Genomic DNA, 27,479 nt, shown 5'->3' with positions numbered 1-27,479 from the left:
ATGAAAGCGACTGCTATGCATGCATATGTATAACTGATGGTATTTATGAAGTAGAATAATCACAAATGAATCATTACAATTTGAAATTAAATGCAATGCAATCACCTTTTCCTACATGCTGTATTTAATCACCATAAAGAAAATATCCTATAATTAGTGGTAAATTACTGAAAATCATAGTATTCAAAACACTGTTAGAATGAGAATCTCAAAACGTCATGTGTTATGTACAAAAAATAACAAACAAAAAAGCAAACAGAAAAACAAAATGTTTTTTAAATGGCACTTTGGTTTACTTGTGTACTGATACAACACTGACTGCATTTGCTAGGATTACTAGGGATAGGAATGCTGAGAATTTAGTGATCCCTGTTTCATTATCGATAACACTTATCGATTCAATTCCTTATCAGTTCAATAAGTTCAAAACTTATCAATATGTTTTCATCGGCTCTGCTTTGAGAGTCACCACCATCGCTAGCATATAAAAATATATCACATCTTACATGTGCTCTATTGACCACACAGTGTGTGCATGTTGCAAATGTTTGTGCATGTTGGAGATATTTCTGCTCTTTTTGTGATCAGTTTTGGGATCCATCCACTCTCTTCCGCTTATTCTCGCTGGAGCCTTTCCCAGCTCAGTTTTACAAAAAGTAATTATTACACATATTACACAGAACATTTTTCACACTTTAAAAAAAAAAGCTGTATGTTACTTAATTACTCCCAGGAGAGAGTAATTCATTGTACCACTCATTACATTACTTTCTCTGTAAAATAGCTGAAACACACTCTCTCATAATTACCATTTAACAAGATAAACCTGCTACTACAACTCAACACAGCAACACAAATACATGTTCTAATGAGGACAAACATATGATCTTTCTCTTAGTATTTAGGTATGAATACAAAGCAAAGATGAAAACCGGCAGGAAGAGACTTTAAAGTAATGACCAGAGTGATTCAAACATGAACAGGTAGAAATGGAGACTGCAACCTGACTGCTCATTTGTATGTTACTGTTGATGTTAAGGGTCTTGGTGCTGGGCCGGCATTCACTCAGTTTTTACTCTTGGTTCTTGGCTAGCTTAGCATTAGCATGCTGTCCGTGCAGGTCTTTTTGTGCAGGCTGAAGTTGTGTTAGCAGCATACTGTGGTTGTTTTTGTCTTGATATAGTTTAAAGTTTACCATCACACTCTCGTCCTTTTGTGCAATAAAAATAAATGTCCACATCCATGCTGTAGATTGTGCTGCTATTTTCCTTGTCTGACACACAAACTGAAATCAGCTGAGTGTAGTGCAAGTGCAACTGGAACCGGTAAGTGAGATCGATGGGCAGGCAGACTAACAATTCTAATGAATTGGACTACTGGAGCAGGTTCTCTACAAGAACCAGTTTTCTATATAAAAACATCAAATACATTTTCAGCTGCTATAATCTTCAACATTTCATCTTCTAAAAACAATCATGTAACCTTTCAGAAAGTTGCTTAAACTCAATCAAATAACCCATATACAATTCTATTGCAATAAAACAAAAGAATTGATGGGTATCCCATGTCATATGCAATGGTAAATGGACTGATTCTTATAGAGTGCTTTTCTACTCTCCCAGAGAACTCAAAGCACTCTATACAACATGCTACAATCACCTTCTTCTATACTTATACTGCTTCCTAACCACATTCAGACACATTCATACTCCGACGGACTGGAGGAGCCAGGATCGAACCACTAACCGTCCGATCAGCAGGTGACCTGCTCTACCTCCTGAGCTACAGCTCAGCTACTTCAGTAAGCTTGAAACAAAGTGCTCACATTTTTCAGCAGCGTACCCTGGAATTGTTTGGGATTGTGAACATCAGATTTTGAAAGTTATGGGAAGGCCTATGTTACAGCGACAGCTGCAAAAAAGCCTGAAAACCAACGTCCAATATAGGGTGAAATGCAATGCTAAAAAAAAAAATAAAGGAACACTTGAGAATATAGCATCACATCATTTACACTTATGGCATATTGATCCAGTTACTCAAGTAGCAGAGGGAGTTGTTAATCAGTTTCAGGTGCACTAGAAAGACAACATTGAAACCTCAAAACAGGAATGGTTTTACAGGTGGAGGTCAGATCTTTTTTCCCCTTTTCAACTTTTGACTGTTTTTTCACTAGTTTTGCATTTGGCTGGGGTTAGTGTCATTACTGGTCGCACGAGGTGATATTTGAACCCTACAGAGTTTGTACAGGTAGACCAACTCCAACAGATGAGAGCAGGTTCACCCTGAGTAGATGTGAACATTATGCTGCAACTTGTAGCACTGTTTAACATCACCAATTGGGGGGGGGTGTCACTGACTGTCTTAAGGAGTCATTTCCGTGGAGGGATGCGCAGACCTCTGCAGGCTAGGCAACAGTACCATGACTGCCATTGGGTATTAAGGTGAAATCATGGGATCAATTGTCCAACCCTGCACTGTTGCATTTTGGTGGAGTATGCAGGCATGGAGGATGGAGGAATTGATACCAGTGACTAGCCCCCATGCTTGCTTGACGTACGTCCATTATAAAACCTTTTGGACAATATGTGTCAGTCCTTTCAGTGCTACCAAGTTGCAGGAGGAGGACACCATCTGCTGTCTCATTAGGAGCATGCCTCCCCATTGTCTGGCATGCATACACGCATGCAGGTACCATACAAACTACAAAAGTGGTGCTGAAGGTTCTACAATGCTTTTTTAAATTGGCAAGTCAAAGGCCAATTAAATTCTTGTTGGTCGTCATAATTGCCTACAACAGATAGTTTCTCTTTGATAGCACAAAAAGGATTTGTACTCATTGGGCAATAAAATACTGAGACAAATGGAAAACCAATAAACGTGAAAATCTAAGGAGGAGAAATGTAGATTTACACAAGTTGGAAAGATCTTTGGCGTCATTTCTAAATAACTTTCAAGATTATTGCTTCAAACAAAAATAGGTAAATTCAAATCATTTTGATGTGTAACCACCAAAGACCCAAGCTGTCACCCTCAGAGGAAATGAAATTGGTTAGAATGTTCATGAAGAACTCAAGAGCCACCAAACACAAACCTGCCATGAACTGGAAACAGCTGGAATATTAGTGTCACTATCCACAGTGAAGTGTATTTTCATCACCGCTTATCTAGTGCTATCTAGGGTTGTGGAGGTAGCAGCCCAAGCAAGGATGCCCCCGTCTTCTCAGCCGACTCCTTCAGCCAACCCAGGAGAACACTGAGGCGTTCCCAGACCAGCTTCTCCCCTCCCCTTGTATACCCCATACTCCCAAAGCACCTGCCACAGAACATTCTGAGGGATACTGTGAAATGCTTTCTCCAAGTCCAAAACACATGTAAAATAGTTAGGCAAACTCCTGGTTCAGCATTCTATGACCAGGACAAAAACCTCACTTTTCCTCCTGCATCCAAGATTTAGTTAATAGACACTCCTCTCCAGTACCCTGGCATAGATCTTCCTAGTGGGCCTGAACCCCTGTAGTTTGAGCACACTCTCCGGTCTCCCTTCTAAACATGGGGGCCGCCACCAGGGTCTGTCAGTCCACCCCAGATCTCGATGCAACATTGAAGAGGCAAGTCAACCAGGACAACCCTACGATACCCAGGGCCTTTAGGAACTCACTGATTCATTGATTCCTGGCAGTTTGGCCACTAAGGAAGGTATCTTACCACCCAACTATGTCACGTAACCTGTTGAAGTCAACAACAACCCACCCACACTATACCACTTTCTCCAACTGGTGGTTTCCCAAAAATGCAGACGGAAAGCCTGTTTCAGCAAGACAATGATTCCAAAGAAAATCTCTTCAAAACTCCATCAAAGCTTCTGGAATGATCTTTTCAAAGCCTAAAACTCAACCCTATTGCAAACAGTGGACTACACATAAAAGGTCAGTTCTGTACCAGGAAACCAACCAATTTAAATGGTCACGGTGTTACTTGGTAAGGAGGTTTATATATTTGATCCTGTATGCATAATTTTGACCTTGTGTGAATCTGAGAAAAACCCAAATAAATACAAACTTTTGAACCAACGTCTTGTTTTTAAAGTCATTAAAGATTTATGCTGTATGATAATTTTACCCTTGAAAGAGGACAGCTCAAAGAAATAATAAAAAGACCATAATTACAATGACGAGTGAAACTTTTGACCACAATTGTATATATCCGACTTGTAGTCATAATCCATAGTTATAATAATATTGTAAAATAACACATAAGGACTAGCATTTTATGGGTACATAGTGTGCCAGTTTGTAGAAGACACAGTGCTGAAGCTACAGCCTTGTTGTAAGGCCTAATCTTGGTTCAGAGTTTCTGTGTGATTATTCACTGTCCAGCTTCTTGAGCTCTGAGGAAGGACTCTCTCTGGATGGCAGGATATCGTAGTGGCAGGGGATGTGGCTGTTTCTTGGTAAATCATATGGATCCTGCCCGAACTTCACAAGGCCACTGCCATTTCTTGTGGACTGGATGGTGCTTACCGTTGAATCTGTAATCAAAGAGATATCAGTTGGCATAGTATAAGGTACAAAACTGTTGATATAAAGAACCAGAACACTATTTTAAGATGCTTACTTTTAATCATGTACCTCTATTTTTATTTAATTGAACATTTATACAAATAGAAATAAAATGTCAGAAACAGTGAGAAAGTCTAAATCAGAGAGGAACTGTGGCAATTTGTCTATTCAGTTCTTCTATTTTTTGGGACAATATTCACGTATTTCTTACCTCCACAGGCTCTTGACACAGTGTAAATGAAAATGTCAGCCTTGAAAGTATTTTGAAAAACTTAATACAAATCAAAGCATTTGTTTTTATAGTGTATGTATGCGTAGTATGGTGAGACTAGAGCCATGCTACAAAAATCAAGAGGTTCATGACCAGCCCATGTGACACATGATGTGACGTCAAAATCACCACGAGACACTCACAGCACATAAAAGATGTTTTTTATGTTTGCATGCTAAAGTTTCCTTACCCTTGATAAGTTCATACATGATAGTTAGACTGTGCTTAATGGCACAGCTACACTAAGTAAAATAGTGGTTGGAAACTGGGACAAGACAGTGCTGTGACCAACTTGCTTCAAAGAGTGTGACCAGGTTTGTGGCCACTCACAGCTGGTTGCCATCATATAAGTGACTCTGCTGTTTGCCACGTTTTCCATGTGCCAGGTTTGCTATGCTTATTCTACTGTAGAAACATGAACAGCTAGAAATGGAGGCTACAAATCTGACTGCTCATAACTGCCTGTCAAAATTTAGGGTCTGGCAACTGGGCTGGGTTTCCCCGGCTTTATCATCACTCTGGGTTCTTGGCTAGCTTTGTATTAGCAATTTGTATTACTTTATTGTTATTAGCAAAAATAAGCCGATCGTAGCAAAAAACAAAAAAAACAACCCCCCCCCCCCCCCCCCCCAAAACAAACAAACAGAAAAAATAAATAAATGAAAATTTATTATTTATTTTACCTGCCTGGTGCACAGATAACTGAAGAAGCTTTACAGTTCCAATTATGCTGTAAAGTGATTACTGAATTAAGTATAGTAATGCATTATATTACTGCTTTGCTGAAAAATGTAATGTCAAGACTGTGGAGTCGAGGGTTGAGGGTATTGTGTTGTCAAACTACAGGTGACCAGTTGCTGCAGTCAGTCACCAAATGTGAAACAATCCAGTGCAATTACTGTACAACCAGCAATTTTGTTCTACCTGCAAGGGCATAGTTCTGCTATTTTCACTCTGAATGGGTTTTTAAAATGTTCATTAGCATGATATAAATCAATTTATCATGTTTTTTTTATTGCACATTGTATGAACTGATAGCTGATGAATCTGCAATCTACATCTACAATTCACTTCAAGAGTTAAAATGTTAAAATGTTAACATAGTGCAGTAGAAAAATAGAGTAATATAAATACTATACTCTGAAGATTACGTCATATTCTCCATCCCTAGTTCTGCATAGCAGTTATGCAGTTAATGTCGCAGAAAGAAAGTAGACAGCGATAACAAACAGAGTTCAGTCCTCACCAATTTCATAGACATTCTGGTTATTGGTTGGGCTTCTGCTGCTAATCTCAGCATATGGTGAATCCCGCCTAGCTGGTGATTTCATTTCCACATAGCCACATTCTGTGTTTTTGGTTATCAGCATGGGAGGATCCTTTATTGTGGCATATGGGTTTTCAGAGCTGCTGAGCGAACAGGAGCTGGCATGATAGGGTGTGCCCTTCATCAGATCTGCACAGCACAGACAAAGGATCCAGTGACAACTGAATATCAACATTAAAAATGACAGTTCATAGTTATGTATAGGACTTGCCTCTTAAAGATTTCTCCATGTAACTTCTATCACCTCCACAGGCTCCTGAAACCAAAAAGTCTAAATCAGTAGATCAATAACTGAACAGTAAAAGTAAAAATAATGTGAGAGATTTTATTAAATAGATTAGGCAAAAATCGTTTATAATATTAAGAGCTGGGGCTGAAGTAGAGCTAAAGTATTCTATTTTTTTTTTTACCAGTTTTAATGTCAATACAAACACTATGCTAATAAAGTCTTATTACATAACTCCACCCACAAGCACTAGGTATGTGGACTAGTGACTGTAAGGTGACAGTGTTTGTGTTACATCGATTCAGTTCCTATCTGATTCATGGTTACAGAGCAGCTGGGGCTTATCCTACCAATGTTATGCACATTCACACCCGCTGTTAACTTAGAATTCTCACAATAGTTGTGTCTTTGGACTTTAGAAAGACAATGAGTGAAAGCACCAAGCAAGATCTAAATTATTTTCACAAATGTTGAATATTAGATCAAGAAAAATATTGATCATATAACACTGACCAACTGTCCAACTCAAATAAGCATCTACACAAAACAAACTCATAAAATTGACATATTAGCTCAGACTTCTCTGTTAATATAGCCTCACCTGGTGGCATTAACCAGATATTGTATGTTAGTCACTGATGGTGCACCAATTAACACCTTAACTTAAAGAAACATCATATTACACACGTGGAAGACCACAATATTTTTCCACAGTCATCCTAAACTGGTAAAACTTATTACAAATTATAATATAATTCTATCATCTTATGTCTAAAGCGAGCAACATGAAAGAAATTAACATGTTTTCTTACCTTATACCTGCTTAGTACACAGATAATATGTAAGTGATCACCCAGAACTATACAAGCAAGAATCTACTCACTGTAGGTCAAAAATGCACATCACACAACCTGGATCCTCTATGTACAGCAGCCTCATTCAAAGTGAATGTAATAATTTAGCCTACCCTAGGTTGTTCGTGTCTGTCACAATACAGTTATGTGGAGTAGGAAATCATGCAATGTTAATTTTTTGTTTTCTTGATAATGAGCGCACACACACACACACACACACACACACACACACACACACACACACACACACACACACACACACACACAACAGCTGATTATAATATTTGCAGTCCACAACTCACCCAGTTGATTTAAGCAGTCCTCGTGTTTCCACTCTGCATGTAGTGTGCCAGTATGATCAACAAGAAGAGCACATTTTCTCTGATCCATATTTTTAACGTTTACAAAAACCTGGTTGTTCTTTGCCTAAAAATGGCACAAAAATAGCTCTTAGTATGTTTGTTTACAGACAGTCAACAGAAATTGTACTCTGCAATCTCCTTGTCCCTCTGTCTTAGAGGATTTAAATCTCTACCTTTCCATTTGGACCACGCTGGGGGCTGATGCACTGGGTCAGAGTATGGTAACTAGGGTTGGAGAAATAATTGCTTAGATGGGGCTCACATGTTGCTGGATAACCACCTGAAAATTTACAGGAACTGTTAGAAACAAAGTATGTCATGTATGTATATAATTTCTTCATGTCATTGCTTTCTGGGGCAGTCTATAAAACAGTCATGTCTTTGGTTAAGCTTCACTCAAATATAGGAGACATCTGTCCCATCGTCAGTTGTTTATTTGCATTTACCATGCATTCACACTTATTCATAGAATACATCTCACATTACAAAATGTGAAAGCTTCATTTCCACAAGAATCAAGAAGACAAATTTATTTTTTTCATAATCGCAGTAAATTTAACCTCCTAAGACCCGAACTCTTTCATAGCATGCATTTTTAATTTCTCTTTGCTATTTGGGCTGATTGGGACCTGATGAATGTAAGAACAAAGAATTACCTGATTTTTTCAAAAAAAAATTTTTTGCTTCTGAGAAAACTGTGATTCACATATGAGAACATTTGTTTTAAATTTCAATAGAATAGTGGCAGTATAATGTCCTCGTAAGTGGACATCAGGCCCTTGTAGAGCAGACTTTATTACTTTGGTCTATACGACCCAAAATGTGATGTCCACATATGTGGACGCCCGGTCCTAGGAGGTTAATTTAAAAAGTACTGAAGAACTTTAGCGATGAAAAACTGGATTATGTTCAGGTGCATCAACTTCACTTGAAATATTCTTGAGCTGCGTATGTGCATGATATTAAACTAAATGGATATAGTTTAGAAAACATTTATATAAGTAATAAAGTATTTAAAGTGTATAGAGTAAATGGATGAATGTGGATTGTAGTGCTGTGGGTAGAAAGAGAACTTCAGGACCAAGACCTGTGAATGGCTTCTTTTAAATCTGGTGTGTAAATAGTTTTGACTTTTGATGAATATCAAAAATAATTTTTCCAGTTAAAGTTCAAGGAGGAATGAAATACTATAACAATACTACACATTCTACCAATTTTTTTTTTTTAGCAATTCATGCAGACCATAAGGAAATGTTCAGAGCTTTTAAAAGTATAGGGGTAGAGACAGAAAAACACATGTTCTTCTTCAGGCTCCAGGACTGCTACTGCCAAAAACTCTGGTTAGTCATGGAGTGAAGGGACTGTTCATCCATGACATCATTGGTACCAACTGGAAAAATTAGTGTCTGAGTAGAATAATGGCAGAACTTCAATCATATCTCCCACTTTGCCACCATGGAGATAGTTAAGCCTTGATAATACTCTGTGGACACAGATACAGACAGCTGGAGAGATTCCTGTTGTACACAAGTGAATGCGCATGCGTAAGCTGGCATGCAAGCCGGTTTCAGTTGCTCCTGTTTTTCTTTCTCCATACTTTTCTTTGTCTCTTACTTATTACATAATTTCTTCTGGGATTAATTAAACATTTTGATTGTGATCATATTTTAAAGTCTACTATCCGGGAAAAATACAGGGCCATGGATATCCACCTCATACTTGTGGATAAAGTATAACCAAGGCTGATAGCACAAGAGATCTCAACAATAAATCACCAGTAATGATAATTACAGGTTGCTTGTGCTTATAGCCCACATTGTAGACAGAAAGTTTGAAGAAAAGAAGAACACTGACTCTAAACAACTGTAACAGTTACAGCAGATTCAAAAACAGAGGTAATTGAAACAGTTTTGCCTGTGTGTGTGGGAGGAGGGAGAGTGTCACTGGAGATGATCATGCCAGTAAAAACAAGTTTTCAGGACACTGTTGGGCCAGTGGGTCAGTGGCTTAAACTCAGCGGAATGACTTGGACTCCGGAAAGGAAGGAGTGGAAAGACCCTTTTGAAGTACTCAGTGAACATGTAGCTCACTTAGACAGCTTACTTAACTTCGACCTGTTAGCTGTCTAATTGAGGAGCAAAGTAAATCATGTCGCAGTCCTTGGTTTTACCCCAGGGTTCTTAACTCTTGGACTTTGATTTCTTGTTTATTGATAAATATTCTCTATTTGGTTTTTGGCTTCATTATTATTTATATTTGTATCTTCTTAATAATCTGCACATATAAAAGGCATTCCCCCGGCAGAGAATCTCCAATGTGCTTAAATTATGCTGTGAAAGAGGGTGTTGGTTTAGCTCAGTGCGCTGAGCGGGCGACCACATGCTATACAGCTGAGAACGGCCGGCCCGGGTTCAAGTCTGGCCCTTTGTCGCATGTCTTCCCCCTTGTCTCTCTCTGCTCCTGCTTTCCTGTCCTGTCTTCACTGTGTTCAAAATATGTTGTAAATGAAAACTTGGCACACATCCTATTTTAAACTGAAACATTAAGATGATACTAACATTTTTTAGGTCTCTTTCTCTACCTGCAGAGGTCTAGGGATCTTTCAGGAATGGTGGTGCTGTTTTGTGGGGAATTAACTGGTCAGTAGGAAGTGATTTTATACCTAACCTAATATGTGTCGCAAATCTAACCTGCACTGCAGCAGTTTAGCTTCACAGTATAAATTACAACCTAAATTACCCCTTGAAGAAGTGACCCATCTTCATAGTACAGAAACCCCAAGGTTAACCTTGAAGTTACACCCCGATAAGCCAAAATCCTGCATTAAAGTACAGGGTTTAGGAAAGGAGAAGCAATTGCCTCTGGAAGGCTCTCATTGGAATATAGTTCTGATGTCGGGGTTATCTCATAACCCTGAGATGTACGAGGTGCTTCAACTCTTCAGTGATAAAAAAACAAACAAAACAAAACAAACAAACCTCATTTATATTTTTAACAGCTAAAATGTTATTGCTTGTCACCATGTCCAACATGTGTGATGATGAAGAGTTAGAGTGCATTGTGAAAATGTAATTCCTTTACCACGTAGCAAGAAAAACCTTCCCAAAATGATTAAGACCACGAGGAAAGTCAACTCCTGCTATTTTAGCTTCGCATAACCAGTGTTCCTTCCCTTGCTATGAAAGGAATTTTACACCTCTGGTATTTAACAATATAAGCTTAGCAATATAAGGTTTAGAACTGTAAATTTGTAGTGAGGTTAACCATTTAAAATCAATAAAACAAACAAGGAAAACAGTATAAATATTAGAAGAAATAATGCTGGTACAGCACAATGAGACCTAGTTGCAGTTTAAAACAAGTAAATATGTAAATGTACCTGTTATATTGTAATCAGCAGCAACACTCACAGCAGGAGTGTAAGTCACAGATGGCATGGTGGGCTCTTTGCCCTTCTGCTTTTTCCTGAAGATAATGAAGAGGAGCAGAAGGAAGAGCACAAGCAGCACAAGGATAATGATTCCTGCAATGGCTCCAATCTGGTAAGAGTCTACATGCATCGCTGCACTAGTCAAAGTGTTGAGGCTGCCCACCACAATCACACCAGCTGCACACAGGAGGGGGAGGGAATGTAGAATAAGAGTTAGATGTTTTTGAGTCTGTTAAGTTTAAATGAGTTAGTTTTTCTAATGGAGAGTGATTAGAGAAATCAGTAAATTTGATTAAATTAAACCTCTATAACCTCAATCCCAGAGAAGGTGGGATGCTGTGTAAAATGTAAAGTAAAACAAAAAAGCAATAATTTGCAATGAAAATATGTGCAGTATTTTTTTAATAATATTGCCTAAGCAAAACATGTATAATATAAACAGAATTGGTTCCAGCACAGAACCCTGTGGAACTATTTGACTAACTTGAGTGACGAAAACTCACTATTTACACAAACAAATTGAAATCTAGCTGAAAAAAAAACTACTGAATTATTGATGAGTGAAAAAGTGTTTGCCCTCTTCCTGATTTCCTATTTTTTTTGTATGTTTGAACACTTAAATGTTTGGGATAAAATGTAAATATTAAACAAAGATAACACAAGTAAATGCAAAATGCAGTTTCTAAATGAAGATTTTTATTATTAAGGGGGAAAAAATCCAGAGCTACATGGCCCTGTGTGAAAAAGTGATTGCCTCCTAAACCTAATAGCTGCTTGCGGCAGCCTTAGCAGCAAAAACTGCAATCAGGCATTTGCGATAAATGAAAATGAGCCTTATCGTTATAGTGCTGTGGAGGAATTTTGACTCACTCATCTTTGCAGAATTGTTGTAATTAAGCCACATTGGAGGGTGTTTGACCTTGAACCATCTTTTTAAGGTCATGTTATAGCATCTCAGTTGGATTCAGGTCAGGACCTTGACTAGGCCACTCCAAAGTCTTCATTTTGTTTTTAGGTCTAGGATAGCACATCAATATGGCCTATTCCTATTAGGACAGACAAGGCTAATGTTAAGGACTTCAGAAAAAGTAAAACTCCATCTAAGTCTTTGAGTGGTAAGCTCATTACTGATTTGCACATGGTTGCATTCTGTTTATATTTACATTTTACACAGCATCACAACTTTTTTGTTTTTGTGAATTAGGTCTGTAGTTTGTGTCATTAAACAACGTTTGATTCCATTCTTACTGAAGTACATTCTCACCTTGGTCACATCGAGCTCCCTTCCAACCTGAATTGCAGTAACACGAACCAGTCATGTGATCACAAGTGGAATTATTTAGACAGTCACAGACCTGATGGCAACCATAACCATATAAACCAGGAGGACACTCTGGAAAACAGAAAAAGAAAAGAAAAAGGTTAATTCTGTTCATCTGGATGTAGTGCTATTTAGGATTGGTTTGACTTTAGCCACGTTCTAAATCAGTATAAGTATTGCAAATAATGGACCATCAATGATGGTAGGAAAGAAGCTGCAGAACTGCATTTGTGGCTTGTCAAAACTAACAACAGACATGGACCTTAAAATCTACCAAGGCAGGGAGGCAAAAGGGCAAGATCCAAAAAAAACCTAGTGTCCAATGTACACTATACTGCCAAAATATTTGCCCACCCATCAAAATAACTGAATTTATCCATCCATTCGTTTATCCTTTTTCAATGTCGCGGGGTCGCCGGAGCCTATCCCAGCTGTCTTAGGGCGAGAGGCAGGGTAGACCCTGGACAGGTCACCAGTCTGTCGCGAGGCTAACACATAGACAGGCAACCATTCACACCTATGGGCAATTTATTGTGTGGGGTTGCTTTTTAGGAATTGGGACTGGCTCCAGCGAAAGAAACTCTAAGACATTTTGGACAATCTCATTCTCCCAACTCTGTGGGAGCAGTTTGGGGATTGCCCCTTCCTGTTACAAGATGACTGCATACCAGTGCACATGTAAGGCCCATAAAGACATGGGTGAGCAAGTCCTGACCTTAGCTCGTTAGAACTGATAGAAAGGGATCATTTAGAGCAGAGACTGCGAGCCAGGCCAAGCTCTGTGCAGGTTAGTCAAGATCTTCTACAACGGAGTCCTGACCTCAACCCAAAAGAACAGAAAGGGATGAATTAAAGCAAAGCTAGACCTTCTTGTCCAGTATGAGTGTCTGGTCTCATCAATGCGCTTGTGGAAGAATTCCCATAAACCTTAAACCTTGTAGAAAGCCTTCCCAGAAAAGTTGAAGCTATTAGAGCTGTAAAAGGTGGTTCAACAGCATATTAAACCCTATGGATGAGAGAATGAGATGTCACTCAAGTTCATATGCACGTGAAGGCAAACGAGCAAATACTTTTTGCAATATATCGATATATCGATAATCAGGAATGCTCAAAGAAAAAATTAAAACCTGCCAAGTGAGTTGAACAAAGAGAATCTGGAAAATGGGGGATATAAGGCAGGAGGTATTTATACAAAGGTGACTGACTAAAGGTGCCACAAGTGTGGCACCAAAGGACAGGATAGTGCAGCGTCCAACTTTTCTTTAAAAACTTGAAAAATAAGACAAGATTAAAGTAAAACAAAAACAAAAGAAAAACTGAAACTTAATATGATTAAAAAAAAACAACCATAACACAAAAAAGCAAACAAAACAGGCAGCAATATCTTGTAACCTACTTTGATCACAGTATTTCCCCATGAAACCAGTTCGACATGTGCACTGTCCAGAAATGTGGTCACAGTCGGCTCCATTCCTACATTGACAAGTCTGAGAGCAGTCCTTCCCAAAGAAACCCAACGGACAGCCTGCAAAGAAGTTATCGTCATTATATTCTGTACTTTTAAAATATGCAGTTTTTTAAATTAAAAAAGTACCTTTGACAAATTTATCCAAGATTATACCAGTATCATCTGGATCAGCCATTCCCAAAGAGAAGAGTGCTGCACCCCCCTTAAAATCCAAAAGAAATCACATGGGGCCCACCTAATCTTATATTTTCACTCCAATCAAATTCTGTTGGCTATAAATTGCTAATGCTACCTAGTCATTTGTGTTATGGCCAACATGTGACCCGCCTGCCACTGGGACACAAATGTCAATACAAGAACGACAAGCTAGCTATCCAAAGCGATCCAAAAGTATGACATCAACAGAATGCATGTCATCAATTGGCTAGTCAGTCTTATGGTCATAGGGGAATCATATGATTGTTGGGTCTGTGAAGGTTCTCAGTCATCCAGGTCATCGTAGTCAAAGGAGCTTGCAAAGAAAAGCGTCTGGACTTCTTTAAGTTACTTGAAGACGTTTCACCTCTCATCCGAGAAGCTTCTTCAGTTCTAAGGTCAAATGGTGGAGAGTCCCAGATTTTAAGCCCTATGCGAGTGTCCCCAAGAGGGTCATGGACCCTCTGTTGATCCTCTTCCTAATCACAAGAGCTAAAGTGTGAAAGTGGGTGTGGGTCACAATCAGTCGCCTGAGCCAAGGTGTGGCTCAGGCGACAGGCCACACCTTGGCTCAGGCCACACCTTGGCTCAGGCGATTAGAGGATCATCAGGGGGTCCTTTTGTCCCTCTGTGGGGGGATACTCCCACTAGGTTTATATCTGGGACTCTCCACCATTTGACCTTAGAACTGAAGAAGCTTCTCGGATGAGAGGTGAAACGTCTTCAAGTAACTTAAAGAAGTCCAGACGCTTTTCTTTGCAAGCTCCTTTGACCATATGATTGTTGGGTTTTTCTCTGTATATATTATTATAGGGTCTACCTTACAATATAAAGTGCCTTGAGACAACAGTTGTTGTGATTTGGAGCTGCATAAATGAAACTGAATTGAAAGTTGTGTCACTCAATGAGTCATGAAAGCGTCTTCTTCACAAAAACCAAAACCGCAATTTTTGAAACCCGCCAACGTGGAAAATGTTCTCACAAAAACAACACCATGTTTCCGGAGTCTGACAAAAAGCCATCGACCCAGCAGCTGGTACAAACATCGCCTCGACATCCACCTATTTTGTAGCATTTGTGTTGCATACAAATGACCTCACAGGACGTGTTGCTATAAGGACACCACACACATAAGATGGCACTCGATTGTAATAGAAATAAAGTCAAGCCGAGCTGTATTGCCTCGAGCTGCGTCGAGTCGATTGGAGTAGGTACTAATGGAAAAAGTGCTTCCATCTTAACCCAGTCAGTTACCAATAGCACGGACTATATGCCTATATATGAGGAATATAGACTCTGCTGTTAACAGGTGAGGTTGAGAAATTTCCCTTGACCTGCAAGGTTACTCAGAGACAATACTTCCCCAGAGATAAGCAGGGTACTCATGGGCACGTGTACTGGGTAATACTCATAGGATCAGACTTGGACCTTTAACACTAAGGTCACTCAGGGTGCTGGATTTGGGATGAAAGCCCCTATTCATGGTAAGTGTAATGGCATCAGCCACACATGGGTAAATCAGTCCATTTGTTCACTTTATTAGTTTGGTTTGCAGTTTTCTTCATTAATATAATTCATTAATCATTTTATTTAAACCTAACACTGATATTATGAGGCGCGCGCATAATAGCATTGTGGGGTTTTTCTAAAAATGTTTTCTGTTTAATTATGTTTCTCTTTCTTTGAATTACCTGGTTTGGGGCTGTGGCTGTTTCCTGTCTTGACTCAGGATTCTGAGAACAAAATGCCTGCTCAGCAGGACCAACCATGTGCTTATCAGGAACAGGGGTGTTTTAGGTTTACTTATGTTATTCTGTGCTTAGTTAATATTAGTGTGTGTTTTTGTTTCCCCCCTACTGTGTGTAAATGGTTTGGCCAAACCACTTTAAAAGCTACCCTCATGTGTCTTTGTAATTAGGTCAGTTTGTGGGTTAAGTTGTGTCCACTTTGTTTGTTTAAGTTTCTGGAAATTACTTTGTGTAGAGTTATATTTAGTTGACCTCTTTTATGGGCCTGCTAATTATGTTTTGGAATTTTGTCTTTTTGAGAGTTAAAATAAAGAAAACCCTTTTTGAAGACATTTTTTTCTGTGTCCTCTATGCCTTGGCTGCTTGGTCCCTCACAGTAAGGACCCTACTTGTCTTGATGACAGTGGCTTCTAACAGTCCCATCGTATTTAGATGTGACTGGTCCCCTCTGGGGATTAGGACTGTCTGGCCTTAAGTTAGCCAGTCTGGGTGCATCTCATCACTTAGCAGCTTTTTCCATTGTGCTGTCAGAAACTCATGGATTCCAGTTAGTTTTGGCCAGTAGGTGCGAATCATGTCAGGGCTGTCAAACTCTTCATACTTTACAATCTTTCTTGTATGCCTGCCACTGTAATGTTTAACTGTTCGTGTAGTGCAATCCCCTCAGTTCTGCTCTTAGCTACACCAGCCACTGAGCATCTTTCTTCCATATGCTATTCCAGTATTGCTCCGTCTCCAGTCTTGGTGGTGCATTTCTCATATCATTCCTTTGCCACTGACAGTACAGATTGAATTATTTAGTGGAGAACAGCTGGCTTTTTCTCCTGGCTACTATCTCTCTGGTATACCGTTCCAAGTGGGTAGTCAAGGCTTGGTAATCGGCCACGGAGGGTCCAGGTTTCAAGCTTAGCCATGGTCTTCTCTTTCAGCTCAGCTTCTTTCAAACTCAAAGCCTTCAATGGACCAGTTGTTCATCGGGTTTGGTACCCAATCTCAGAGAGATGATGATATCTCCCCCATGGCCTGAGGTCCTGGCCAACCCTTGCCAAAGCATTTGTGTTGTACCTCATTTCTCATCTCTAGTTGTAGCAGTTGCTTCTTCTGGATGTTGGAACACTGAGCTATTAGTTGATTCGCTCTTAATCTAGAAGTTGGGTGACAAAGAAGCCATAGGTCCCACATCCTATTCATGTAACCACCTTTTGCTGGAATTCTTTGCATAGAAGCATTCCAACAGCTCCTTATTCTCATCCCTTGCCTTCTTGTTCCGGTAGCCCACTTCTTATTAAGGTCACTCCTCTTTAAAGTCAAATAAACGCAAGTTTCATAAAAATTCTAAAATGTCTTTTATCTTTTAAACTATGCTTAAAATTTTAATGAAGCTTATGCGTATTAGCTTCCACTTTGTATGGTTTAAATCTCAGTGCCCTGTCATTCTCCCTCTCATGCTCTCATTCATGCAGCCAGCATTCTCAAATTTCCACCCCACCCGAGTCACTCAGAGCACCATCAAAGCTCCTTAAGTCCAAGGGGTCCTGTCCTAAATCCTGTTGTCACTGGGATTCTGTTCTGCCATGATGAGTCATCGTATCTAATTGCCAAATGCATTAATTTTTCTATTGCAACGAATTATGTTCATTTCTTCCAAATTATCTCTCCTTATTGAACTACCTTTTTTTGTATTGGAAACATTTAGGAAATGATACTGGTATATGGGGATTCGACATATCACATTAGAGTTTGCATCAAATATCCTGTCCCATTTGACCTCCGATCTCATTTTTACAGTACACATCCTATACATAACCTTTCTTTCAAGTTGACAACAAAATGTGTTAAATCTTTAAAGAAAGTATTGCTAAGAGAAAGAGAATGAGGTGCAAGTTAGTTAGAAAAATTGTAGTATAATATTATATAACAAGTTATATTTATATACATGTATAACAACTTTTCCATGTCCAGTTATTTACAAATCAATACTTTTTACTTACTCCTACATAATGTTTGTCTAAACATCTGTCATGCCACCCTTATCAGATTTTTACTGCACTACAAACTTAAACTATTTTCTTAAAGTAAAAAAACAAAAGAAAGAAAGTGAAATTAATATATAGAAATACTATAAAAAGTAAAAACTGCCAAGAAAGGTTTGGGCCCTTGGATTGTTTCTTATCGTTTGTTTTTTCAGTTTGAGCATGGCAATGCTCGACAATGGCAGAACAAAAATTTGTCTTTCTCTTAACCATTTACAATTTGGACTAAATGACATAACTTGGGTGTGTGTTTATGTGTATGTGTGTTTGCAATTTGACTGACGCTGTGTGCAGTAGAGGCCAGTCCATCCTGGGCTGCACTTGCATTCTCCATCATAAGCGCTGCAGTATGCTCCATTGTGGCAGTTACATGTGTGGATGCAGTTGGGTCCCCAGTGACCAGTTGGACAAGCTACAAAATGTGATAATCAAATGTTAGTGCTAGAACCAGTTGATGGCTAAATAATCTTTTCTAAAGAACCTTTCACAGCACAATAATTTTTTCATAACGAAGAATAATACAGGGCGGTAACATTATCAAGCATATATAAATTGCAATATATAATTATTTCCAGAGTAAACCCACATTGAGAGCAGTCACTGCCAATCCATCCTGGATAACACTGACAGGAGCCATCGATAGGATGACAGGTTCCATTGTTTGTGCAGCTGCAGCTCTGGGCACACTTCTTCCCAAAACGACCGCTGGGACACACTGTATAGACATGTGTTAACATGTGTCATACTTTACTCAGAATATTACATCAAAGATTAACATTAACAGGAAGCTTGACCACTAACCCTTTACCTACACTAGTTGAATTACGTGACCAGCATTTGTTTCTTGGAAGCAACAGTATGTGGCCTGTCACTCACCCTCATTACACAGTGCTCCCTTGAAGCCTGGCAGACATTCACACTGTCCTGTTATGTGGTGACATGGTCCATTACTATGGACACATTGTGGACAGGTCTGACTGCAGTGGTGACCAAAATAACCTGGCGAGCAGACTGCGAGCAAAACAGAGCAAACACAACATGCAATTTATAAAATTGTTGGATCATATATTTGTGGACAGTGAGGGGATATTTTTTGTGGTAATTTTATTCCTCTGTCCACCATCCTAGTGGATTTTACAGTACTGTGCAAAACTCTTGAGCCACCTTAAATGTATTTATATTTTAGTTAAAAGGAGCCAGAGAAGTTATCTTCTCCACGCTTTTTGAAGGTCTTTTAAATGTCTTTTTTGAAGATTGATTCTTTTCCACCCATTTTTAGTTCAGGCCTTGCACCTGACCATTTGCTGAGTGATGCTATTAGGCCATTTAATCATTTGACATTAATCATTCAAGCATAAGAAAACACACCTTACTCAAGAGTTGCTGTTCTCTGACTTTGTTGACTCTACTTTCTGGGACAGTACCCAAGCCTTCCCACTCTTGATTATAGCCAGTGAAGAGTGCTATATAAATCAATAAAGTAAAGTAAAGTAAAGTAAGTGATTGTATATCAGTTGTTTGCCTTCTGTATTTAACTGTGTGAGGATATTTCTTGATTATAGACTTTGACAATGATACCCTACCTCCTCGAGTGGGTGTTGTGAAGCCTGGCAGACATTCACGCTTTAGCTTTTATTAACTAAAGTTAATTCATTTGATCGCTCCTAAAGTTTTTGGTGTTTCTGATAAAATTTGGTTTTCCACCTTATGTTGACTTTATTTGCATTGACACCTCTCAGCTCCACATCTTTCAACTTCTCATGGAATAATAAGCCAACAGGCCTCACTTGGCCATGGGACTTCTTGTCATTAAATGCTCAGATCACTTTTGAGCCTGTAAAAATATCTGACTATGTATATGAAAAGCTGCAATCCCTGAACAGTTAGTGTAATACTTTCGTTAAACTCCTTACATTAAAACAGAAAATCTGTAGTTACGTGTTTGACTTAAAATACTTGTGTCATCATTTGTGTCATTGTCCAAATACTTATGGACCTTCCTGTTATATATTTTAACATTAAACGAGTTAAGATAATAAGTACAAATATTTTAATTGAACCATGTCAAAATATTTTAAAGCCCCTAGTTTAAATCATCAGATGCAGGTTAATCATATCACATTTTGCTTTTGATGTTCATTTTTTCTTTCAAATGTGAAAACAAGGTTTATTTCTGTTCCAGACTTCTTTTTTTTTTTTTAACAACACTGATATTAATCATGACTATTGATGTCTATAATAACTATTAAATCAGAGTGAGGTTAAGTAAACCTATATATCATTTTAGCTCACCACAACCTATGTGATGATTTTACAGTATTGTGTGGTGTTGATGTAGGACTTACTTCTCTGACAGGTTGGGCCTCTGTATCCTGGAGCACACTCACAGGTTCCTTCATCTGGAGAGCAGGATGCTCCATTCTTACAGTTACAGGGGAGGGAGCAGTTTGGACCCCAGTGGCCCTCTGCACACACGCTGTCACAGTGGATACCTGTTCACACGCACAGATGTGTTTCCATCATTGCAGTACATTCTTACATTAATTTGACTATCAAAGACTGCAATCCTGAATGTGAATGAAAAAAACCAAAACATCTATTGATGCTGAAGGAGAAGTGAGTCCATTGCTATTTTTTAGAGGTCTAATTGAGGATCAGCAGCAAAGCCCCCTGCCAACCCCCCCTGGTGAAGATCACAAAAAGAAGAAAAAAAGGGAGAGTAAGGCATCATAAGCTTTTAATTACGCCTTACAGTAAAAAACAATGGTCCCATCCTGGACAGAGGCCATAATACTGGATCTTCCTAAAGAAGGCAAAGACCCGACAGAGTGTCAGTTTTAAAGCCCAATAATTATGTTAAATGCAGACCTCCGCATTTTGAATACAATCTTAGCATGCAGACTTAATTTAAGTCGTGTCTTCTGTTGTAGTAGCCGCTGGTCCGTCTGTGTATCCACCATGTTTCATCTGTGTGTTCTCCCTGCTGTCCATCGTCACTTACCTCTGCCCATCCTCCTTCATGTTCGTGCTCTGGTTCGTGTCTTGTAGTTTAGTTGTTCTCAGTTTAGACAGTCTGCAGTCCCGTTTGCCGTTTTTCTATTTTGTACTTTGTGTTCAATAAACCACCTTCACACCTTTACAAGTGCTTGCGATTGGATCCTCCTTTATCATCTCCACACGGCTCATCTCACTCGCCGTGACAGTATTTTATATCCTATAATAAAAGCTGTGTTTGTTTGTTTTTGTTAAAGTTCTGTCTGTGAATCTGCATTTGGGTCCTACGCTGCCTGCTTCACAGCCAGTTTATGACACATGGCACATTGTAATTAGGTATTACCCGTCCATCCAGCCAAACAGCGGCAGTGACCAGTAGCGTGGTGACATCCATCAGCATGATTGCAGTCACAGCGTTCTTTACAATCCAGACCATAGGTACCATCCTAAGGGGAGAAAACAAACAAACAAGGCAATCCATGAAGAAATGTAAAAACATGTTCATTCATATGACATGTGGCATTTGGTTATCAAGATAATCAAAAATATGGTGTATGGTCTGAGGTGTGGTTTGGCTCCGTTTCAAAATACAGATGTTTAGTGTTATTAAAAGCTGAGGTCCAAAAACAGTTCAAAAACGTTCAAACTTCTCAATATCAGATTTTGTCTTTGTACTATATTTATTCAAATATAACATTTAAATGATTTGTATTTTTGTTGTTTGAATTCTATTTACAAATTTAATAAGATACCACTTTTTTGAAAGTAGTGATAAAACATAGAACAATGATTTTCTTTTCCAAAAAACTTTGGGAGCTTCCATATAATCCTATAACTCACCTGACAGTGGAGTTCACATCTCTCTCCTCTCCAGCCCGGAGCACAGGTACAGTGACCATCCAGTGGGTTGCACGCTCCTCCGTTCCCACAAATGCATGCGGAACCACATCCCAAACCCCAGGTGCCACTGGGACAGTTGATGGAGCAGTCTAACCCATGCCACCCTGATTAGACAAGGTAATTTATATTTGAACACATGTAAACCTTACTTTTGATTAACTTATGAAAGCATTTTTATTCAGTGCAGCACAAAGATCAAAATATTTCTGTATTAATATAACACACGAACTGAGATTTGTATTAATTTGATAAACTGAACTAGTTGAACTAGTGCTCAAATATAGTGTAGAATATTTACTTCATTTGACCGAGTTTTGAAAGAGAGAGGGAGAGAGAAAACTCGAAAGCCTACACAGAATGATACTGTACCATAGAAATAAAAACACAACTATGGACATTGATGAAGGTTATTTTTTATATTGTGGGGACAAAAGAGACTATTGAAAAAGATCAGTTAAACAAATGTTAGTGAAGAGAAGCAAGGTGAGCATCACAAAATGTGTTGCAGGCTCTAATGTGTGTGCAGAGGAGATAAAGGTGTTGCTGGACTAGGAAGGCAAAGTCTCTGACCTCGCATTTTCATTCTAGGCTTCTACAGGCAGTGCTCATGAATTTAGACAATACTTATTTAACTTTTGCAATCCTTTGACTTTAGTTTAAATTCTTGGATTCCTATATTCAGTTATCATTCAGAGCAAATACTGCTTTATCTCAGCAACAGTGCACTATGGACCTGGGAATATTTTAGATGTGATGAGTCAAACGTTTGACTCATCAAGTGTTTATCAGAAGGATATTAATAACCAATCCAGGGGAACTATATAGAGAAATGGCTGTAACTTGTAGCAAATGCAGGGGTTATAGTAACAGTAACTAACCTGGCTTACAGGAACAGGATCCATCTATGGGGGAACACTTAGCTTTGTTCTTACAGTTGCAGCTGGAGGAGCAGTTCACACCAAATGTTCCTGCTGGGCATGGCACTGAACATATGGGACCCTGAGAAGATTAACAGACAAAATGCTAACAGTGACGATGAAAACAACACAGTTTCATTTTTTGGTAACTTTGCTTGCTTTTGTCTTTTGTGTAAAGTTTGATCATCAACAGACCTGAAGGGACAGTTCATCAAACTGTATTTGACATAGTCACATAGCACATTAAAGACTTCTGAGCCACTCTTCTTTTACTCTTGTTTCTTTTCTGCGTGCCTTATAGCTTTGGATAGCTTCATTATGGCTGTTTAAAATGTTTGAGTGTAGCTGCATAGCCACTTAAAGAGAGGCAACCAAACATTTCTTAGATGTTATTTTTCATGGCAGTGTAATACATGCAAAAATGAAACAAACTATTTCCTATCAGCTTCTTAGAATATTATAAGCAGGAGATTTAAGATTTTGGATTCTGTATAGATGAGGATCATATTGCCACATCTATATAGAACCCAAAATGCAAACAATTGCTCACTGAATCTATTTGGATACGACTACTGTGGCTGGAGAACTGGTTGCCTTGACACAATTCTTTAAGCACATAATGTAGCCTCACAAGCTACATTATTCAAAGGAATTGATGTTGTGAGGAATAATTCTGAGCTTTGACTACACTCGTTGCTAAGCTAACCCATTTTGCTTTCACTTACAGAGTAGGAGACAAGTAAGTAGGGAACCCAACTCTAGGAAAGGAAGCAAATATTTAGATTTTCTAAAAATTTCAACAGTCCCAAAATAGTTGTGTCCAGACAGACAAAACTATCATGTGTAAGTGTGTGAAAAAGGAAAATAATTAAGAGCTTTTTTCTGAAAACAGAATTGCACATTTTGTCGACGTTTCAACCTGTTGCCACTAGATCTTTCTACAAAGCCACATATGCAATAACAGTACGGGCAGAGCCTCACATTATCCATTTGTTTGTTGGTAATTTTTGAAACATTAATCTATACTGGAATGATGGTTGTGAATAAGGCAGTCAGGCGGGTTAATGGGCCCACACAGTGTTTGGAAGTATAACTTGTGCTTGTATTATGTATCTTACTTAAGAAAGGCAAATAGATTTCCCATGAACAACATGCATTAACAATTCCCAGCAGAAAATACTGCTTGCATTACTCTGCAACATTTCCTTCATTGCCAAATAACTCCCATTTAAATTGCCAGAATTATGCACCCCTCTGCCTTCACATCCCATTCTTAATGCATAGGGTTTACAGTAGCTATAACAGCTGCTATTTACACCTATAACAGCTTCAACGCCTCTGGGAAGGTGTTTATGGGAATGCCCAACTCCTGCAAAACAACCCCACAACTTAGGCTACGTTCACACTGCAGGCGAAAGCGCATCAAATCCGACTTTTTTGACCCTATGCGACCCATATCCGATCATGGTATGACAGTGTGAACAGCACAAATCCGATATTTTCAAATCTGACCTGGGTCATTTTCCGATACATATCTGATGTTTTAGAAAGCGACTGCTGTTTGAACGGTCATGTCGCATTAAATCCGTCTTTTACATCACTGACACAAGACAGACGCCAATTATCAGCGGCGGAGAAGACATCGTGAACGCTTCCTGGCCATCCAGTGTAGATGTCAGTGAAACTGTTGGGAAGACAGTATTGGAGAAATGTGAACATTTTATTTGTACTGTATAATCTGCAGATTCTGACAGAAATCTGCAACTATCCTTTGAAGCACCGCTCCTCTCTAAAACAGCCACTTGCAAATAACAAAATAACTTTATAACATAAAGCAAAATTGGGAAACGTAAAGTAGGAAAAAAGTCTTTATATTAACGGCCATCAGTCAAACAATACTGTTTGGTCTGGGTCTAAACAGAGTGCGTTGTGTGTGACGTCTTCTTTTGCCGCTTTGAGCGTTCACACTAGAACGTGTTTGCTGTCACATTTTATTTGTAGCGTGAACAAGCAGACAAAAAAATCGAATTTGATCAAAAAATCGGAATTGAGCATTAAGACCTGCAGTGTGAAGGTAGCCATAATCCCCCTCCGCCAAACTTTAGACTTGGTACAATGCAGTTAGACCAAATACATTTTTCCTGGCAAATATCAAACCTAGACTTGTTCCCCAGATTGCCAGATGAAGAGACACGATTCATCACACCAGTCAACATGTCTCCACTGCTCTGGAGTCCGGTGGCAGTGTGCATCCAACATTTTGCATTGTGCTTGGATGCAGCTGCTGGGCCATGAAAAAGGAATTCCATGAAGCTCTCTATCTCATGTTCTTGAGCTAATCTGAAGGCCAGAGGAAATTTGGAGTTCTGTAGCTACTGACTCTGCGGGGCGATCGTGGCTCAAAGAGTTGGCAGTTTGTCTTGTAACCGGAAGGTTGCCGGTTCGAGCCAAGTCTCGGTCATTGTGTGCTTGGGCAAGACACTTCACCTGCCGCCTGCTGGTGATGGCCAGAGGGGCCGATGGTGCGATATGGCAGCCTCGCTTCTATCAGTCTGCCCCAGGGCAGCTGTAGCTACAACTGTAGCTGCCTCCACCAGTGTGTGAATGTGAGAGTGAATGAATAGTGGAATTGTAAAGTGCTTTGAGGGCCCCGAAAAGCGCTATATAAATGCAATCCATTATTATTATTAAAAGTGGTGATCCGTATGCCTCAGTATTTTATGTGGCCCACCACTTTTATGCTATTGTTCCTAATCACTTACACTTTGTTCTAATAGTTATGTGGGATACTTAGAAGTGAATAATTTCATGACAGGTGGCATCCTAGCACAGCCTAGCTTCATAGGTTATTAATGTGTTATTATTTGGAAACAGATGGTTTTGCATTTTGCAGCTCTGTTTATGCTGCTTACTAACTGCAGTGATTACTGAATTTAGACAGCAATGCATCACATTGCTGCTTTTCAAAAAACATGCAATATGATTACAGCAGTGTCTTACAATATTGCATGTACCGTGTGCAGTATACTTAGGTCTGATATCATGCATCACATATTTATGATTTGTGACATAAAACACTCACTGGCATTAACACATACTAATATATGGGTTTACCGTGAAGCCTGGAGCACAGATACACTCTCCAGTGACACTGTGGCAATCAGCACCATTCTGGCACTGGCACACCTGCTGACAGGACTCGCCATAAAATCCTGGAGTGCACGTCTCATTGCAGTAGAGACCTGACCAACCAGGCAGACATGTGCACTCCCCTGATATCGGGTGGCAGCTGGTGACAAGAGAGAAAACGATAATAGTTATAAACTTTGTTGAGGTGTTTCCTACAGTCAAGATTCCTACTAGTCAGTACTATTTCCTACTTAAAGTATTTAGTGTGCTTGAAACAAATTTTTCTATGACCTGTTTTTTTTAAGATCAGTGACTATCTCTAGTATTTAATCTCAAAGGTTAGCTAACACACTAGTAGCATTTCTGCAGTTAGCTACAAATATGAAGTGCACTGTCATGCTTCCCTGTGGGACTGAGCTTTAGCTTTTCTTTTAGCTTGTACAATTTCTCTACATCCAAACAGTGCTCACTGGAAACATACTGAAAGCCTAACAGCAGTGGCAACAGGCAAATCAGGCCATAAGTGTTTCTTCTAGCTGTCTTGGTCTAAATCTGTAAAAAAAACAAAAAAAAACAAAACAAAAAACCTAATCAAACTATCAAACTATCAAAAATCTAAATCTAAAAATTAATTACAATATACCTGAGGAAGACTTTTTTCATTTTTCAGTGTGTGGGTTAACTGTAGTAATACAGGTGAAATGTGGCTATATTTGATAGTAACAGAGTTTGACTGACAGATGGTGTAGCTGACACAGCAGTCCCATTGAGAAAGAAGCAGAACAGCTGTTATCTGCAATGACACATGCAGCCCACCAGCTGTGCTAGGCTAACTGATCACTACACTCAGTTGTCTACAGACACAGCGGTCATATACACAAATCTATACACGCAACATGTCAAACTGCTAAAACCCAAAAGATACAAAGGAAACACAGAGTTATATTTTGGAATTCGGGGAACCGTGAGGCAGCATTAATCAAATGGCTTCAAACTGACCTGATCTGCAGATCAAAGTTTGTCAAAGATGACAACATGATTTACTACATACCCACGAGTGCTTTGGACATAGCACGGACATTTCCTATCGCAACGTAGGCCATAGATTCCTTCAGGACACAGTCGGACATCACATGTCTTTCCTGTGTATCCTGGCTCACAAAGACACATTCCATTGCTGTGGTAGCACTTGCTGTTGTTTTCACAATTACATGTCTTTGCACAGGCAGCACCATAAGTACCAAGGGGACACTCATCCTGGCACCTGTTTATAGAGACACAGAAATATCCAGAGACAGTGATTAGGAAAAAGAGGTGGTGATCAATGACCATTCTCTCAAATGAAATATGAATTGTTGCGTATTTAGCTCCGTGACTATGGAAAGAGGCCTAAGGTTAATTTGTTTTTTACTGGCTGCAAATCTGGAATGTGTGGTTGTCTGTCTCTTGACAGTCAGAAATATTATAATTCAGATCATTTATCAGTACATATCCATATTTTATATCTATGTATAAATACAAAGAGTGATGAAACCTGCAGCTTCAGATTCTGTGAGATGTCGGCTTTCAGCACGTGCATGTCCATGCCCGTCAGGTGCATTTTTGCAGAATCCATTTACCTGCTCTCATTTGTTGTTTTAGCTGTTTGGCAGTTGTTGAAATAGTTTAGTGACCTTTAACCTGAGATTTTGGCGTTTTTCTGGCAAAAATCATTTATATTAAAAAAAAATCGATTCAGGATGTAA

At 39.1% G+C, this 27,479-nt stretch overlaps 1 protein-coding gene across 1 annotated transcript in view; it reads right to left on the bottom strand.

Annotated features, from left to right (window-relative positions):
- Window positions 1-101: 101 nt before the first annotated feature.
- megf10 (multiple EGF-like-domains 10) overlaps window positions 102-27,479 on the bottom strand; it is a 53,280-nt gene continuing 25,902 nt past the window's right edge. Inside the window, exons 9-25 of the mRNA XM_085464608.1 lie at window positions 26,786-26,998; window positions 25,720-25,894; window positions 22,567-22,687; window positions 21,629-21,792; window positions 21,132-21,234; window positions 20,140-20,286; window positions 18,671-18,805; window positions 18,381-18,509; window positions 18,078-18,206; window positions 13,747-13,875; window positions 12,294-12,422; window positions 10,979-11,206; window positions 7,773-7,879; window positions 7,540-7,663; window positions 6,369-6,413; window positions 6,077-6,286; window positions 102-4,528 (exon numbers count right to left, since the gene is read on the bottom strand). Of these exons, the coding sequence (XP_085320734.1) occupies window positions 4,362-4,528; window positions 6,077-6,286; window positions 6,369-6,413; window positions 7,540-7,663; window positions 7,773-7,879; window positions 10,979-11,206; window positions 12,294-12,422; window positions 13,747-13,875; window positions 18,078-18,206; window positions 18,381-18,509; window positions 18,671-18,805; window positions 20,140-20,286; window positions 21,132-21,234; window positions 21,629-21,792; window positions 22,567-22,687; window positions 25,720-25,894; window positions 26,786-26,998 (2,455 nt within the window). The 3' untranslated portion in view covers window positions 102-4,361. The remainder of the gene's footprint in view (window positions 4,529-6,076; window positions 6,287-6,368; window positions 6,414-7,539; window positions 7,664-7,772; window positions 7,880-10,978; window positions 11,207-12,293; window positions 12,423-13,746; window positions 13,876-18,077; window positions 18,207-18,380; window positions 18,510-18,670; window positions 18,806-20,139; window positions 20,287-21,131; window positions 21,235-21,628; window positions 21,793-22,566; window positions 22,688-25,719; window positions 25,895-26,785; window positions 26,999-27,479) is intronic.

The sequence above is a fragment of the Copadichromis virginalis genome, linkage group LG7, assembly GCF_057382275.1.
Source record: "Copadichromis virginalis isolate Kocher_CV1m ecotype Utaka linkage group LG7, C_Virginalis_male_GT1.1, whole genome shotgun sequence".
In the NCBI taxonomy this organism is placed as follows: domain Eukaryota; kingdom Metazoa; phylum Chordata; class Actinopteri; order Cichliformes; family Cichlidae; genus Copadichromis; species Copadichromis virginalis.
Note: the sequence above shows the minus strand (reverse complement) of the source record. Positions and strands in the feature narration are given on the sequence as shown.